Consider the following 18,599-nt stretch of genomic DNA (forward strand, 5'->3'; position numbering starts at 1 on the left):
ATACCAAAAAAAGTACACACACTAGTTTGTTTGTTTTTTTACATAAATATGCAAATTCATACATGTAATATTTTTGTTCTTTATTTTTTTTAATATAATTTTGCAGTTTTTTTCTTAACATTTATTACTTAGTCCCTCTATGGAAGTTTAACTTTTCATTGTCTGATCACTGGTAGAATGCAGATGTACTGCAGTGCATGAGAGCTGTCAGATTACACTGGCAGATTGCCTATAAGGCTGTGTGCACACGTTGCTAACTTTTCGCTATAAAACCGCAAAAAAACCAGCATACATTATGCATCCCATCATTTAGAATGAATTCTGCAATTTTTGTGCACATGATGCGTTTTTTTTTTCCTGCGAAAAAAAACGCATCGCGGTAAAAAAAACACAGCATGTTCATTAATTTTGTGGATTTTTTTTGTGGATGTCCCTCTATATCATTGCATTGGGACATCTGTGGAAAAATCCACAAAAAAAAGCACAAAAACGGGTCAAAACGTGTAAAAAAAGCGAAAAAAAAAAAACGCATGCGGATTTCTTGCAGAAAATGTCCTGTTTTGCTCAGGAAATTTCTGCAAGAAATCCTGAACGTGTGCACATAGCCTTAGGCTGTGTGCACATGTTGCAGATTTTGTGCATTTTTTCGCTATAAAAACGCGAAAAAACACATACATTATGCATCCCATCATTTAGAATGCATTCTGCAATTTTTGTGCACATGATGCGTTTTTTTTCTGCAAAAAAAATGCATCGCGGTAAGAAACGCAGCATGTTCATTAATTTTGCGGATTTTTTTGCGGATTTCCCACTATATTATTGCATTGGGAACCTCCGGAAAAATCCGCCAAAAAAAATGCACCAAAAACATGGTAAAAACGCGAGAAAAACACGTGCGGATTTCTAGAAGAAAATGTCCTGTTGTGCTCAGGAAATTTCTGCAAGAAATCCTGAACGTGTGCACATAGCCTTAGACCCTACCTATGGCTGGGTCTTACAGGCCACCATACCTGGCACACCAGGAGGTCAAGCATCATATCCACCCCAAGATAGTATCAGGAAGAAAGTCCACTCAAGGCACAAAAAATAATCCTTCCCAAAAATGTAAAATATTACAGGTGTCGAAAAATGGTGACACACCCAGTTTTTTTTTTTTTTTTTTAAACTTTTATTTCTTTTAAGTCTTCTTGGGGAACTTGAAGCTGCAGTTGTCCGATGGCTTGTACAATATACTCCATTATTATTGAATATTTTGGTCTCCTTTGAAGAACAGCATGTGGCAGAGCTGAACAGGAGGCCCAAATGGTCCTGTCATTGTAACCCTGCCTCTGATGATAAGGAGTCTGCTGAAAGGACAAGACTGAAGAGTCTACAGCGACCCCAGTGGCCAGTGTGAAAATGACACCAGTTTTGTTTGTTTTTGTAGCAGTCATGGTACCCCATGGGTTCCCTGCGATCGCACTAGTAATTAGGGTTGTTATTCATTTTCATCCTTTTTAGCAAAGTGTAGAACAGCAGGTATACCCTCGTACAGCGCGTTCAGGAACAAGTATATTATTATTATTTTTTTTAGTGCATTATTATTTCTGTTGTTTATGATATTGCATAAATGACTGACTATTTTTTCTTGATGAATTATTATAATATTATTATATTTCTCCTATAATTACTTTGCAGATAAGCAGCTCTCAACACTCTATATATTTATTATATACACTATTTGTTTTTTTTTTCTGGCAGTTCCCTGATCCGCCAGCAGGGGCGCATTTCCCTCCCCAGAGTCCCGACTCCCCGCAGCGCGCTTTGCAGCAGAGCAATGTCAGCAGCGCTGGGTGCCCGGGGGCGGTCGGGGCTTGTGGGGGGCAGTCGGGCGCTGTGTGCCCAGCGGAGTACCCCCCCTCACCAGCAGGACCCGGGCACGGAATGTGGCACAATACCAGTGCAGGACAGTGCACGGGAGAAAGTAGGCGGCAAAGCCCAGCTGTGGAGCCGCTACCGTGAGATGAAGAAGCTGGTGCACGGTAAGTGCTGGGAGCACCGGCGATGCTGGGAGTAGTAGTGTGAGGGCTGCAGTGCAGGGGACGGAGGACTGACAGCAGCAGTGCAGGGGACGGAGGACTGACAGCAGCAGTGCAGGGGACGGAGGACTGACAGCAGCTGTGCAGGGGACGGAGGACTGACAGCAGCTGTGCGGGAACAGGTGTCCGGTGGGGGAGGGCTCCGGGTGGGCATGTGAGGAGGCACCGGAGTCGTAACTACGTGTGGCAGTAGTAGTGGTATATGCACGGTGGTGACAGTAGTTGTGATATACGTACGAGGGCAGTAGTACTAGTATACAAGTGGCGGTAGTAGTGGTATACGCACTGTGGCGTCGGTAGTAGTGGTGTATGCATGGTGGTGGTGGTAGTAGTGGTATACACACGGTGGTGGTGGTATACGCACCGTGGTGGCGGTAGTAGTGGTATATGCATGGTGGTAGTAGTTGTGATGTACATACGGGGGCAGTAGTACTAGTATACAAGTGACGGTGGTGGCGGTAGTAGTGGTGTATGCATGGTGGTAGTAGTGGTATACACACGGTGGTGGTGGTATACGCACCGTGGTGGCGGTAGTAGTGGTATATGCATGGTGGTAGTAGTTGTGATGTACATACGGGGGCAGTAGTACTAGTATACAAGTGACGGTGGTGGCGGTAGTAGTGGTGTATGCATGGTGGTGGCGGTAGTAGTGGTATACGCACTTTGGCGGCAGTAGTAGTGGTATAGGCACGGTGGTGGCGGTAGTAGTGGTATAGGCACTGTGGCGGCGGTATTGTATGCATGTGGTGGCGGTAGTAGTGGTATACACACGGTGGTAGTGGTATACACACCGTGGTGGCGGTAGTAGTGGTGTTTGCACGGTGGCGGTAGTAGTGTACACATGGTGGTGGCAGTAGTTGTTATATTCATACGGGGGCAGTAGTACTAGTATACAAGTGGCGATAGTAGTGGTGTTTGCACGGTGGTGGAGGTAGTAGTGGTATACGCACGGACCGGTGGTGGATGTAGTAGTGGTATACACACCGTGGTGGTGGTAGTAGTGGTATACACACCATGGTGGTGATAGTAGTGGTATTTGCACGGTGGTGGTTGTAGTAGTGGTGTATGCACGGTGGTGTTGGTGGTAGTAGTAGTGTACACATGGTGATGGCAGTAGTTGTGATATACACACGGGGCAGTAGTAGTGGTGTTTGCACAGTGGTGGTGGCGGTAGTAGTGGTATAGGCACGGTGGTGGCGGTAGTAGTGGTGTTTGTACTGTGGCAGCGGTAGTAGTGGTATACGCACGGCGGTGGCGGTAGTAGTAGTGGTATACACACGGCGGTAGTAGTGGTATACGCACGGCGGTGGCGGTAGTAGTAGTGGTAAACACACGGCGGTAGTAGTAGTGGTATACACACGGCGGTGGCGGTAGTAGTAGTGGTATACACACGGCGGTGGCGGTAGTAGTAGTGGTATACACACGGCGGTAGTAGTGGTATACGCACGGCGGTGGCGGTAGTAGTGGTATACACACTTTGGTGGCGGTAGTAGTGGTATACACACGGCGGTAGTAGTGGTATACGCACGGCGGTAGTAGTAGTGGTATACACACGGTGGTGGCGGTAGTAGTAGTGGTATACACACGGCGGTAGTAGTAGTAGTGGTATACGCACGGCGGTGGCGGTAGTAGTGGTATACACACTTTGGTGGCGGTAGTAGTGGTATACACACGGCGGTAGTAGTGGTATACGCACGGCGGTAGTAGTAGTGGTATACACACGGCGGTGGCGGTAGTAGTAGTGGTATACACACGGCGGTAGTAGTAGTAGTGGTATACGCACGGCGGTAGTAGTGGTATACGCACGGCGGTAGTAGTAGTGGTATACACACGGCGGTGGCGGTAGTAGTAGTAGTGGTATACACACGGCGGTAGTAGTGGTATACGCACGGCGGTAGTAGTAGTGGTATACACACGGCGGTGGCGGTAGTAGTAGTGGTATACGCACGGCGGTAGTAGTAGTGGTATACGCACGGCGGTAGTAGTAGTGGTATACGCACGGCGGTGGCGGTAGTAGTAGTGGTATACACACGGCGGTAGTAGTAGTAGTGGTATACTGGGAAACTGCCCTGTCTTTGTTGGAAACTGTGCCCTATCTTTATGGAGTGTCTTGGAACTTCTGGACGTTTGGCAGCTCTGATGGCAAGAAGAATAATTTCTGAAGTTTTTCCACCTGTCTTGTCTCCCATAATCTGTACAATTCAACTGAAAAATAAATTGAAATATTTTGGGGTAGAAAAAGAAGAGTTCCTGTGGATAGGTGATAACTAGCTGATTACTGGGTGTCCAACCTCTGGGACCCTCAGTGGCAGAACAGAGACCTGTTATCCCCATTAAAATGTGGCTCGATCTGCCATCCATTCTTTCACCATGGGGCTGTCTCCTGGAGCTCTACTTGGCTTTTTCCAGCAGCCGCTCTGTTTTGTAATGGGGATAAAAATTCTTCGACATGCTGATTGGTGTATGTCCCAGCGGTCGGACCTCCATCGATCGGCAAATTATCACCTATCCGGCGAACAGGTGATAATTTGTATTCACCGGAAAACCCTTCAATGGTCCCCAAACTCATTGGATAAATGTCCAAGCCTTCGCCGACAGTTGTCAGCTGTCCAATCCTTCGCCGACCATTTCAGCTGTCCAATCCTTCGACGACCATTTCAGCTGTCCAATCCTTCGCCGACCATTTCAGCTGTCCAATCCTTCGCCGACCATTTCAGCTGTCCAATCCTTCGACGACCATTTCAGCTGTCCAATCCTTCGCCGTCCGTTTCAGCTGTCCAATCCTTCGCCGACCATTTCAGCTGTCCAATCCTTCGCCGACCATTTCAGCTGTCCAATCCTTCGACGACCATTTCAGCTGTCCAATCCTTCGCCGTCCGTTTCAGCTGTCCAATCCTTTGCGGACAGCTGTCTCTCCTAACATAAACTATACTTGGCTCCCGGGCCGGCGCCATTCTTACAACAGTATACAGATATAAACAAGATCATATGGCCGCTGGTCTGCAGTCATCACTATTCTGGCCGAGCACATGCGTACTTTTAATCCATGATGACGGCAAAAAACCTACAGTGGGTACAGAAAGTATTCAGACCCCATTAAAATTTTTCACTCTTTGTTTCATTGCAGCCATTTGGTAAATTCAAAAAAGTTCATTTTTTTTCTCCTTACTGTACACTCTGCACCCCATCTTGACTGAAAAAAAACAAATGTAGACAATTTTGCAAATTTAATAAAAAAGTAAAACTGAAATATCGCTGGCTGTACGTCAGTTGGCGACTTTTTCAAAGAAAACATCGGAGTGTAAAGTGAAACAAGCGGTCTTGTGTTCGGGGCGGGGGGTAGGAGTCGGCCGAGATGGCTGTCGGTCGAACAGTATTTTTTTATGGCCAGCAAACAATTATTTTTCCTGACTCCGCCATGACCAGTCTGCCCAATAAAGACATTACATTTTGTCAGTAAGAGGAGAAGAAGCTGCGGCCAGATCTGGCGGGTCTACAGTGGGAATAAAGAAATGGGGGGTGATCTTCGTACACATACAGCCGTCCGGCATGTTCAGCTCTCATGTATCTAATGTGTATGGCCACACAGTAATCTCAGGGTTACTGCGCCCCTTGATGTGTCCTGCCAGGTTTGGCCAGTCCTTGCTCTGTCCAGCCTAATGATATGTTGGACGGTAGGCGCTCGTTGGGTTTGTCTGGATTGTAGGATGTATCGCTGCAGCCAGGTCTGCTGCGAAAAGTGGTCACTTTATGGAATAAATTAATAATGTAGTTTCTTATCTTTCAGATCTCCTTCCTCCCGGTGTCTGCAACCTGCTAAATCCTGCAATCATATGTTCCAACAATGAGATCTGTCTGGGAGACATTGAGGTCTATGGATTTGATTATGACTATACTCTGGCTCAGTATTCTGATATGTTACACAAGAAGATATTTAATACCGCCCGGGACATCCTCATACAGCAGTACAAGGTGCTGATGCGTCTTAATGAATAGCAGATAATGAAAACTTTTACAAGCAAGGTCTTGTTTGCAGCTTTCAACTTGGTCACTGCTTCACTGTGCCACACTATATGTTGCCTTTATAGCCAATTGTGGGAAAATACAACATGCAGTCTAGAAGTTTAAAGGGAATCTGTCAGCTATGTAATTAGAAAGCAGCATGATCTAGGGGCTGAGATCCTGATTCCAGCAATGTGTCACTTACTGGGCTGTGTCAATAAAATCAGTGTTTTATCAGCAGGAGATCATCACTACAGGACTCTTGTGCATCCTAGTCATCCTGATCTATGTAACCCCGCCCTCACCACTGATTGGTAGCTTTCTGTAAACACTGCCAATCAGTGGTATGGGCGGGATTATACACAGCTCAACATTCAGAGCTCTTCTAGATCTGCAGCAAAGAAAACTGTGATTGTATCACAACTGCTGTACCCAGTAAACAAAGTGATATATCACTGGTATCAGGATCTCTGTTTCTACATTATGGCGCAGTCAGATTACATAGCAAAAACCTGGTGACAGATTCCCTTTAGTGTACTACCCCTGGCTATTATTTTATATGGTCCCGTACTCCTTTTTACCAATTACCGTATATACTTGAGTATAAGCCGAGTTTTTCAGCACATTTTTTTTGTGCTGAAAACACCCCCCTCAGCTTATACTTTAGTCATTGTACCAGAAGGCAGTGGGGGAGGGGAAGCAAGTGAGCAGCAGGTCACAAGAGGCCGGAGTCGGCTGCTGCGGCTAAAGCCTTTGCCTGTTGCCAAAGAGAAATATTCACTGAACTGGCACTGAATATTCATTTCTCTTCTAGGGAGCACAGTTACAGCCGCAGCTGCCTGCTTCCAGCAGCTGCCAAGCGATCACGGGTGCGCGTTACTTAAGAGTTATGAATATTCACCTCTCTCCACTCCCATAGGCGTAGAGAGAGGTGACTATTCATTACCTTAATGAGTGGTGACGTGATCGCCCGGCCGCAGGAGCTGCTGGCAGTGGAACAAGATGCTGCGAGGGCACACAGGGAAGATAATTTAAGTAGGATTTTTTTTATTTTATTCTTTTTTTTTTTTTTTTAATACTTTTCTCATGGGGGCCATGCATACAAGCATAGGGATGAGGAACCACGCATACAAGGATAGGGATGAGGAGCCATGCATACCAGGATGGAGATGAGGAGCCATGAAGACAAGGATGGGGATGAGGAGCCATGCATACCAGGATGGGGATGAGTAGCCATTCATACCAGGATGGGGATGAGGAGCCATGCATACCAGGATGGGGATGAGGAGCCATGCATACCAGGATGGGGATGAGGAGCCATGCAGACAAGGATGGGGATGAGGAACCATGCATACAATGGTAGAGATGAGTAGCCATGCATAACAGGATGGAGATGAGGAGCCATGAAGACAAGGATGGGGATGAGGAGCCATGCATATAAGGATGGGGATGAGGAGCCATGCATACAAGGATGGAGATGAGGACCCATGCATACAAGGATGGGGATGAGGAGCCATGCATACAAGGATAGAGATGAGTAGCCATGCATACCAGGATGGGGATGAGTAGCCATGCATACCAGGATGGGAATGAGGAGCCATGCATACCAGGATGGGGATGAGGAGCCATGCATACCAGGATGGGGATGAGGAGCCATGCAGACAAGGATGGGGATAAGGAGCCATGCATACAAGGATAGAGAGGAGTAGCCATGCATACCAGGATGGGGATGAGTAGCCATGCATACCAGGATGGGGATGAGGAACCATGCAGACAATGGTAGAGATGAGTAGCCATGCATACCAGGATGGAGATGAGGAGCCATGCAGACAAGGATGGGGATAAGGAGCCATGCATACAAGGATAGAGAGGAGCAGCCATGCATACCAGGATTGGGATGAGCAGCCATGCATACCAGGATGGGGATGAGGAGCCATGCAGACAAGGATGGGGATAAGAAGCCATGCATACAAGGATAGAGAGGAGTAGCCATGCATACCAGGATTGGGATGAGGAGCCATGCATACCAGGATGGGGATGAGGAACCATGCATACAAGGATAGAGAGGAGTAGCCATGCATACCAGGATGGGGATGAGGAGCCATGCATACCAGGATGGGGATGAGGAGCCATGCATACCAGGATGGGGATGAGGAGCCATGCATACCAGGATGGGGATGAGGAGCCATGCATACCAGGATGGGGATGAGGAGCCATGCAGACAAGGATGGGGTTAAGGAGCCATGCAAACAAGGATGGGTGATTAGGAGCCCTGCAGACAAGGATGGGGATGAGGAGCCATGCAGACAAGGGTGGGGATTAGTGGACAATACATACCCGGCTTATACTCGAGTCAATAAGTATTTCGTGGCAAAATTAGGTGCCTCGACTTATACTCAGGTCGGCTTATACACTAGTATATAAGGTAAATGGATATTCATCACATAAAGACACGGTGATCAGTTTTCTCTTTGGTACATGATTTGTATTAAATCTCAGTTGGGTGCAATTTACTTTATCTAGAGAATATAACCTGTCACTGATCCCTACTCCTTGGTGTAACTAATTCGTCACGTGCCCGCTCTCAGCACGTGACTTGGGGTTGTGCCTGCAAGGGATAATCCATCTCCCCTCTCTGTCCAGCATTCAACCTCTGTCCTATGCTCTAATGGGAGCATAAATCACACACCGACCCAGGCCACACGCCCGCTCATACGCGCTGCCACCACTCATCGAACACCTGGGCGATGAGTCCCGGAAATATTAATACTAATAATGTCTACCACTCATAAGGCTCACACACCTTAGGCTATGGATTCTTTTAGAACAGTCAAGGTTCAACTTGTGTTATACTTTAATACAAAAAGTTCAATGCTTACAGTAAGAAAAAGGTATAAAAATATGATAATAAAAAGACATACAACTTATGCAAAACAGTATAAAAATAACAGGAGAAAACTTACAGAAATCATCTAACTGGTAGTTTGCTTTCTGCTCACTTGTGTACACAATTATCTGTGTACAGCCCTAATTTATAGCTTGGTCTGGAGGTCGGGTTAATATCATAACTGTTTGTTTTTTTATTGGACCACGGCCGCCCCCCCCCAGTGAATATATTATTTTCTCTTGAGATCCTTTGTGTAACAGCTCTCCCAGAGATACTATCAGGCCGTAATTAACATCTCTCTTCCAAGACCTAGGAGGTGCCAAATGTTACCATTCTTGGCTTCCCGCAGGACTCCGTGGTGAGATTGGGGACAGAGTCTACTTGTCCCAGGAAAATACATAACACCTGGGTGCGACATGCAGCTTTTCAAGACAGATGTTACATTATTGCCAGTGACACAATAAATCTATACGTAGTCCACTGTACGCACACACACACACACACACACACACACACACACACACACACACACACCCTATAAATATTTTAGTATGTGGCATGGGCTACAGTGAATTCACTGCCATAACATTCCACCCTATTGAATTATATATGTTTAGAGAGTTGACACATATATCTGTATAGAAGCTGGTGAGGAAAAGACCTGTTTCTTTAACCCTTATTATTCTGCAGAGTTTCGATCCCATCAGTGGTCAGGAAGGTCAAATTAATGCAGAACTCCACAATTCCTTCTTATTGCCTATTCATATCAGTGTATACAAATAAAGAGCCAAAGCATATCGGCACTGAAAGGGTTACGGGAGGAATAAAAAACAAATATGATATAGAGAACTCCAATTGCTTAACCCTCACTAACAGGCAATAACTCTTACCTTTATTTATTTAGATTTTTAATAAAAGTTATTACTGGTAGTGAATTATTTAAGAGAATCTGCCCCTAATCTGCCAATATTGCACTTGTTACATAAGCTATTACTTCTAATTATCACACGATGGCACCCTGGGGTGCCACCACTAGTAGGCAGGATAGGTCATTTGAATTAAGCAAACAAGTCCCCTTCCCCAATATGTTTCACCGCAGTCGTAGTCCCATCTGCTGGTGACTAGGCCCCCATCCCCTAATAATGAGGCTCCCATCCGCGGGTGACGAGGCTCCCCATCCCCTGAGAACGAGGCTCCCATTTCCTGATGACGAGGCTCTCTTCTCTCGATGACTGGCGAAAGATTGACAGCAACAATTTAATAGGTTAACAGCAGCAGGTGGAACTCAGTATGAGGCAGATGATGGTTGCCTTACACAGCCATCATCTGCCGAGAATGTGGTGGGCTCAGCTGCTGATCTCGCTCCATACACAAGTTCCTGAAAGAGTGCCATGCCAACAGGTAAAATCCATGTTTCCAGTGCATCCCTCCAGACAGCACACCAGGAGGTAGTTCTTCGTTGACCTATGACGGGACAGGTTCACAGGTTAAAAGGCCGCTCTCACCTCCACCCTCCAGTGTTGTTCCTGTACGTATAGGGGATAGTCACATGAGCGGTTTCTCCTAGCGTGAAGATATCTTATCATGTGGAGCTTCATCGTACGGACTTCAGAGTGTCGTGGGGGATCCCGGCCCCCCATTCCCAGTCATGCAGTCCAGGACTGACATCTCTCTGAGTAAAGGTCCCTCAGTTACCAGTCCCTGTATCAGAGTACAGACTCGGGTGGGATCAGGTGGTCTCGGCCTTCCTTTTACCTGTCAAGCCATCCAAGGCCGACACCTCTCCGGGTAGAGGTCTTGTACTTTTGTTGTGAATCATCAGTACGGCATCATGTGGCAGAGAGTCCCATACTCTCCCTACTCTTACAGTAAAGAGTCCATAGTCTCAGGGCTCTTATAGTTAAGTAACGAAGGTTTAGTCTGAGCCCAGCAGGACCAATAAAACAGTCCTTTGTAATTAACCACATGCGAGTTTATTACATCAGTCCTCATTGTGTTTGTGGCGGTGGCTATCACCATACTTTCTGAGTAATAGGTAGTGGATAGTGATGAGTGAATATACTCGTTACTCGAGATTTCCCGAGCACGCTCGGGTGTCCTACGAGTATTTATGACTGCTCTGAGATTTAGTTTTCATCACCGCATCTGAATGATTTACAGCTACTAGCCAGCCTGAGTACATGTGGGGGTTGCCCGGTTGCTAGGGAACCCCCACATGTACTTATGCTGGCTAACAGATGTAAATCATTCAGCTGCGGTGATGAAAACTAAATCTCCGAGCACTAAAAAATACTCGTAGGACACCCGAGCATGCTCGAGAAATCTCAAGTAACGAGTACACTCGCTCATCACTAGTAGTGGTATATTCTGTGGCTGTGGTGTTTATATCTATAATTTATCTAACAATCACTATGATTCATTAATGATGGGGTGTAACGGGAGTGTCTCTCTCAGTTCTCTGCTGTATAACTTGTCTGCCACATTTATACCGAATATTTGGCATTACAGACATATCAGGCATTCACCATGGTACATTTCTAGAATTGTCTGTTTTTTCTTCTGACCTTACAGACCATTTTTATATTTAGCCTAGTTCTTGCCCAGGATTTTTGTCCTTTGGGCTTTTCTACCCATCCTGGTGCTATCTTTCTGGCACTACTCCTGGGGACATACTGGAGAAGGGGAATTGGACCTACCCGTAATTTGATTTCCAGGTAGTCCCTCAGGGCCGCACACTTATTTCCTTCCCTTATGGCTTTAGGCTTGAACAGGATGGATCTTCCTACAGATCGTTCGTCCATCAAGTCGCCATAGCTTGAGATTGAGCTAAAGGACGTTAAAATGTTAGTCTTACATATGAATTCTTGCGGCTCGTACAGTCCATTTGTGACCTTTTAACCCCTCCTGACCCGTCTTGGGTCATGGAAGGACTACCTCCTGGTAATTCTCTGCTGCAGATCTAGCAGTGCTCTGAATGCTGAGCTCTATATAACCCTGCCTACACCACTGATTGGTTGGGGCGGGGTTATATAGAGCTTCTGAATATGGAGGACTAAAACTGTGATTTTCATCAAAGCTACAGCAAGCAGCCTAGTAAGTGATACATTGCAGGAATCAGGGTCTCTGTCTCTACATTATGCTGCTCTCAGATTAGGTGTCAAAAACAAAAACTTGGCGACAGTTTCTATTTAAATGAATGTAAGTTTCACATAGTTTCTGCCGTCAAGATAAAACCTGCCCAGTAAGTGATGTCTGTGCACTGTAGTGTTCTGTGACGCATGGGGAGTCTCTACTCTCGAAATATCATTGCTTTTGATTACTTTAGGCAGGTAACATTATTTTATGATTTAATATTTTCTTCCATTTATATAATTATTGAAGACTATAACAGATTAATTATTGCATGTTTTGCAGTATCCAGAAGGAATTAAGAAGTACGATTATATCCCAGGGTTTGCAATACGAGGCCTCCACTATGATATTCAGAAGGTAAGGATGTTTTTTGGTGACACAACTTTTCTGAGAGCTACTGTCACGCAACGCATCTTGTGGTGCAGCCCCCATCCTAGAAGAAATATTAGAAATGATAGTGATCAATAAACCTATTATGATGCTTATGTTTTCGGTATGCAGCTCACCCTGGATAGAAATTGCAAAAGTATCACACAGTTTGTATGGCACTCCTCTAGTAATGGCACTTGTAGTACCTCCGGACTGCAAATGGAAATTTAGGCTTTTGTTCATACATTTTATTTACGATTTCTATTTGTGATGGAAACTGAGATACATTACAGGATCCATCACCGGAGAGACCCTGCTGTGCCTTACGTACCTCACTGGTGTAATAATGCCCGTCAGGATCTATGGTGGTCTCTGTAGCTTCTATACGAAGAATAGCGTTGCTGCTTATAGTGCTGATTATATCATGAAATTTGTCAGAATCTGGTATGTGAACTTGACAACTGTGATATTGTTTGTCAAAACCGCAGAAAATTCAGGTGTGATTGCATTAACCACAACGTCCCTCTTCATTTCACATAAGCAGAAAGACGAGATATGTGGCATCCTTACACCGTAGAGCTCCTAAGGAGTCCTGATGCCTTCCTGTGACTTGGAGATTACACCGACCACTACTGTCTTTTTTTTTTTTTTTTCCTGCCACACAGGGCAAAATAGCATTTAATTCAAGCTTGCATTAATAATACATTATGCAAAAGAAACCTTATTCATTCTAGAAAAATATTACATCCATGTGTGATATATTTCCACAGAATCTACTGATGAAGATTGATGCTTTCCATTATATCCAGCTGGGAACTGCATACAGGTAACGTGACTTTATACTTTCACCCATATTGCAGTGATTTATAGAACCACAGTCCGAGACCGGTGCATTTGTCGCAGTTCATAAATATGCTTATGTGTGTATATACCGTACATAAAAATGAGCAAAGAATACGTTTTTTTTTATATAGCTCTTTGAATATACCTTATATTTTTTTTCAATGTGATTTTGGGGGGAAAATGTAAAGGGGAAAAATGTGTGTCTGTCTTTTATTCCCCTTTTTTTAATGACTACAAAGGACTTTTTAAATTACATGCTGACAAATGTCAAATGCTGACAGCGACATTTAACTGGCGCTTCCGGCCGGGTGGCCGGAAATGATCGCATCGCCGACCCCCGTCACATGATCGGGGGTCAGCGATGCGTCAGGATGGTAACCATAGAGGTCCTTGAGACCTCTATGGTTACTGATGCCGGCCTGCTGTGAGCACCACCCTGTAGTCGGCGCTCACAGCACACCTGCATTTCAGCTACATACCAGCGATCTGATGATCTCTGCTATGTAGCAGAGCCGATCCAGTTGTGCCAGCTTCTAGCCTCCCATGGAGGCTAATGAAGCATGACAGAAGTAAAAAAAAAAAAAAGTTTGAAAAAAAAGTGTAAATCACCCCCCTTTCGCCCCATTCAAAATAAGACCATAAAAAAAAATCAAACCTACACATATTTGGTATCGCCGCATTCAGAATCGCCCGATCTATCAATAAAATAAAAAGGATTAACCTGATCGCTAAACAGCTTAGTGAGAAAAAAATTTGAAACGGCAGAATTACGTTTTTTTGGTCGCCACGACATTGCATTAAAATGCAATAACGGGCAATCAAAAGAACGTATCTGCACCAAAATGGTATCATTAAAAACGTCAGCTCGGCACGCAAAAAATAAGCCCTCACCCGACCCCAGATCACGAAAAATGGAGAAGCTACATCGGGAAAATTGCACATTTGTTTCTTTTTTTAACCACTTAGATAAAACGTAACCTAAACACGTTTGGTGTCTATGAACTCGTAATGACCTGGAGAATCATAATGGATGGTCAGTTTTAGCATTTAGTAAACCTAGCAAAAAAGCCAAACAAAAAACCGGTGTGGGATTGCATGTTTTTTGCAATTTCACCGCACTTGGAATTTTTTTCCCGTTTTCTAGTACACGACATGCTAAAACCAATGATGTCGTTCAAAACTGCAACTTGTCCCTCTAAAAACAAGCCCTCACATGGCCATATTGATGGGAAAAAAAAAAAAAAAAAGTTATGGCTCTGGGAAGGAGGGGAGCGAAAAATGAGAATGCAAAAACGGAAAAGGGCAAGGTCTTGAAGGGCTTTAACCCCTTTCTGCCATTAGACGTACTATTGCGTCCATGTGGGGTGGGCTTTACTTCCCAAGGACGCAATAGTACGTCATATGCGATCGGCAGCGCTCACGGGGGGAGCGCCGCCGATCGCGGCCGGGTGTCAGCTGTTTATCGCAGCTGACATCCGGCACTATGTGCCAGGAGCGGTCACGGACCGCCCCCGGCACATTAACCCCCGGCACACCGCGATCAAAGATGATCGCGATGTGCCGGCGGTGCAGGGAAGCACCGCGCAGGGAGGGGGCTCCCTGCGGGCTTCCCTGAGCCCCCCGCAGCAACGCGATGTGATCGCGTTGCTGCGAGGGTCTCACCTCCCTCCCTGCTCCCTCCAGCCCCGGATCCAAGATGGCCGCGGATCCGGGTCCTGCAGGGAGGGAGGTGGCTTCACAGAGCCTGCTCAGAGCAGGCACTGTGAAGCAGCCTGCACTCCTATCAGATCAGTGATCTGACAGAGTGCTGTGCAAACTGTCAGATCACTGATCTGTGATGTCCCCCCCTGGGACAAAGTAAAAAAGTAAAAAAAAAAAATTTCAAATGTGTAAAAAAAAATAAAAAAAAATATTCCAAAATAATGAAAAAAAAAATAAAAATATTATTCCCATAAATACATTTCTTTATCTAAATAAAAAAAAAAAACAATAAAAGTACACATATTTAGTATCGCCGCGTCCGTAACGGCCCGACCTATAAAACTGGCCCACTAGTTAACCCCTTCAGTAAACACCGTAAGAAAAAAAAAAAAAAAACGAGGCAAAAAACAACGCTTTATTATCATACCGCCGAACAAAAAGTGGAATAACACGCGATCAAAAAGACATATATAACTAACCATGGTACCGCTGAAAACGTCATCTTGTCCCGCAAAAAACGAGCCGCCATACAGCATCATCAGCAAAAAAATAAAAAAGTTATAGTCCTGAGAATAAAGCGATGCAAAAATAATTATTTTTTCTATAAAATAGTTTTTATCGTATAAAAGCGCCAAAACATAAAAAAATGATATAAATGAGGTGTCGCTGTAATCGTACTGACCCGAAGAATAAAACTGCTTCATCAATTTTACCAAACGCGGAACGGTATAAACGCCTCCCCCAAAAGAAATTCATGAATAGCTGGTTTTTGGTCATTCTGCCTCACAAAAATCGGAATAAAAAGCGATCAAAAAATGTCACGTGCCCGAAAATGTTACCAATAAAAACATCAACTTGTCCCGCAAAAACCAAGACCTCACATGACTCTGTGGACCAGAATATAGAAAAATTATAGCTCTCAAAATGTGATAACGCAAAAAATATTTTTTGCAATAAAAAGCGTCTTTCAGTGTGTGACGGCTGCCAATCATAAAAATCCGCTAAAAAACCCGCTATAAAAGTAAATTAAACCCCCCTTCATCACCCCCTTAGTTAGGGAAAAATTAAAAAAATGTATTTATTTCCATTTTCCCATTAGGGCTAGGGTTAGAGTTAGGGCTAGGGTTAGGGCTAGGGTTAGGGCTAGGGTTAGGGCTAGGGTTAGGGCTAGGGTTAGGGCTAGGGTTAGGGCTAGGGTTAGGGTTAGGGCTAGGGTTAGGGCTAGGGTTAGGGCTAGGGTTAGGGTTAGGGCTAGGGTTAGGGCTAGGGTTAGGGCTAGGGTTAGGGCTAGGGTTAGGATTAGGGTTAGGGCTAGGGTTAGGGCTAGGGCTACAGTTTGGGTTGGGGCTAAAGTTACAGTTAGGGTTTAGATTACATTTACGGTTGGGAATAGGGTTGGGATTAGGGTTAGGGGTGTGTCAGGGTTAGAGGTGTGGTTAGGGTTACTGTTGGGATTAGGGTTAGGGATGTATTTGGATTAGGGTTTCAGTTATAATTGGGGGGTTTCCACTGTTTAGGCACATCAGGGGCTCTCCAAACGCGACATGGCGTCCGATCTCAATTCCAGCCAATTCTGCGTTGAAAAAGTAAAACAGTGTTTCTTCCCTTCCGAGCTCTCCCGTGTGCCCAAACAGGGGTTTACCCCAACATATGGGGTATCAGCGTACTCAGGACAAATAGGACAACAACTTTTGGGGTCCAATTTCTCCTGCTACCCTTGGGAAAATACAAAACTCGGGGCTAAAACATATTTTTTGTGGGAAAAAAAAAGATTTTTTATTTTCACGGCTCTGCGTTATAAACTGTAGTGAAACACTTGGGGGTTCAAAGTTCTCACAACACATCTAGATTAGTTCCCTGGGGGGTCTAGTTTCCAATATGGGGTCACTTGTGGGGGGTTTCTACTGTTTAGGTACATTAGGGGTTCTGCAAACGCAATGTGACGTCTGCAGACCATTCCATCTAAGTCTGCATTCCAAATGGCGCTCCTTCCCTTCCGAGCTCTGCCATGCGCTCAAACGTTGGTTTCCCCCAACATACGGGGTATCAGCGTACTCAGGACAAATTGGACAACAACTTTTGGGGTCGAATTTCTCCTCTTACCCTCGGGAAAATACAAAACTGGGGGCTAAAAAATAATTTTGGGGGGAAAGATTTTTTTTTTTAATTTTCACGGCTCTGCGTTACAAACTGTAGTGAAACACTTGGAGGTTCAAAGCTATCACAACACATCTAGATGAGTTCCTTAGGGGGTCTAGTTTCCAAAATGGTGTCACTTGTGGGAGGTTTCTACTGTTTAGGTACATTAGGGGCTCTGCAAATGCAATGTGACACCTGCAGACCATTCCATCTAAGTCCTCATTCCAAATGGAGCTCCTTCCCTTCCGAGCCCTCCCATGCGCCCAAACAGTGGTTCCCCCCCACATATGGGGTATCAGCGCACTCAGGACAAATTGGACAACAAATTGTGGGGTCGAATTTCTCCTTTTACCCTCGGGAAAATACAAAACTGGGGGCTAAAAAATAATTTTTGTGGGAAAAAATGTTTGTTTTATTTTTACGGCTCTCCATTATAAACTTCTGTGAAGCCCTTGGTGGGTCAAAGCGCTCAGCACACATCTAGATAAGTTCCTAAGGGGGTCTACTTTCCAAAATGGTGTCACTTGTGGGGGGTTTCTACTGTTTAGGTACATTAGGGGCTCTGCAAACGCAATGTGACACCTGCAGACCATTCCATCTAAGTCTGCATTCAAATGGCACTCCTTCCCTTCTGAGCCCTCCCATGTGCCCAAACAGTGGTTCCCCCCACATATGGTGTATCATCGCACTCAGGACAAATTGGGCAACAAATTTTGGGGTCCAATTTCTCCTGTTACCCTCAGGAAAATACAAAACTGGGGGCTAAAAAAATAATTTTTGTGGGAAAAAAATTTTGTTTTATTTTTACGGCTCTGCATTATAAACTTCTGTGAAGCACTTGGTGGGTCAAAGTGCTCACCACACCTCTAGATAAGTTCCTTAGGGGGTCTACTTTCCAAAATGGTGTCATTTGTGGGGGGTTTCAATGTTTAGGCACATCAGTGGCTCTTCAAACGCAACATGGCGTCCCATCTCAATTCCTGTCAATTTTGCTTTGAAAAGTCAAACGGCGCTCCTTCCCTTCCGAGCTCTCCCATCCACCCAAACAGTGGTTTACCCCCACATATGGGGTATCCGCGTACTCAGGACAAATTGTACAACAACTTTTGCGGTCCAATTTCTTCTCTTACCCTTGGGAAAATAAAAAATTGGGGGCAAAAAGATAATTTTTGTGAAAAAATATGATTTTTTATTTTTACGGTTCTACATTATAAACTTCTGTGAAGCACTTGGTGGGTCAAAGTGCTCACCACACCTCTAGATAAGTTCCTTAGGGGGTCTACTTTCCAAAATGGTGTCACTTGTGGGGGGTTTCAATGTTTAGCCACATCAGGGGCTCTCCAAACGAAACATGGCGTCCCATCTCAATTCCAGTCAATTTTGCATTGAAAAGTCAAATGGCACTCCTTCGCTTCCGAGCTCTGCCATGCGCCCAAACAGTGGTTTAC

The 18,599-nt window shown here is 45.1% G+C and overlaps 1 protein-coding gene across 2 annotated transcripts in view; it reads left to right on the plus strand.

Annotated features, from left to right (window-relative positions):
* Nucleotides 1-1,793: 1,793 nt before the first annotated feature.
* The window catches only part of NT5DC2 (5'-nucleotidase domain containing 2), a 77,430-nt gene continuing 60,624 nt past the window's right edge, over nt 1,794-18,599 (plus strand). Inside the window, exons 1-4 of one of the 2 annotated variants that reach the window (XM_069736836.1) lie at nt 1,794-2,021; nt 5,866-6,050; nt 12,382-12,456; nt 13,239-13,294. In XM_069736836.1, coding sequence (XP_069592937.1) covers nt 1,817-2,021; nt 5,866-6,050; nt 12,382-12,456; nt 13,239-13,294 — 521 coding nt within the window. In that variant the 5' untranslated portion in view covers nt 1,794-1,816. The remainder of the gene's footprint in view (nt 2,022-5,865; nt 6,051-12,381; nt 12,457-13,238; nt 13,295-18,599) is intronic. The other variant, XM_069736837.1, reaches the window with a different exon arrangement.

This window comes from Ranitomeya imitator, chromosome 8 (assembly GCF_032444005.1).
Source record: "Ranitomeya imitator isolate aRanImi1 chromosome 8, aRanImi1.pri, whole genome shotgun sequence".
NCBI lineage: Eukaryota > Metazoa > Chordata > Amphibia > Anura > Dendrobatidae > Ranitomeya > Ranitomeya imitator.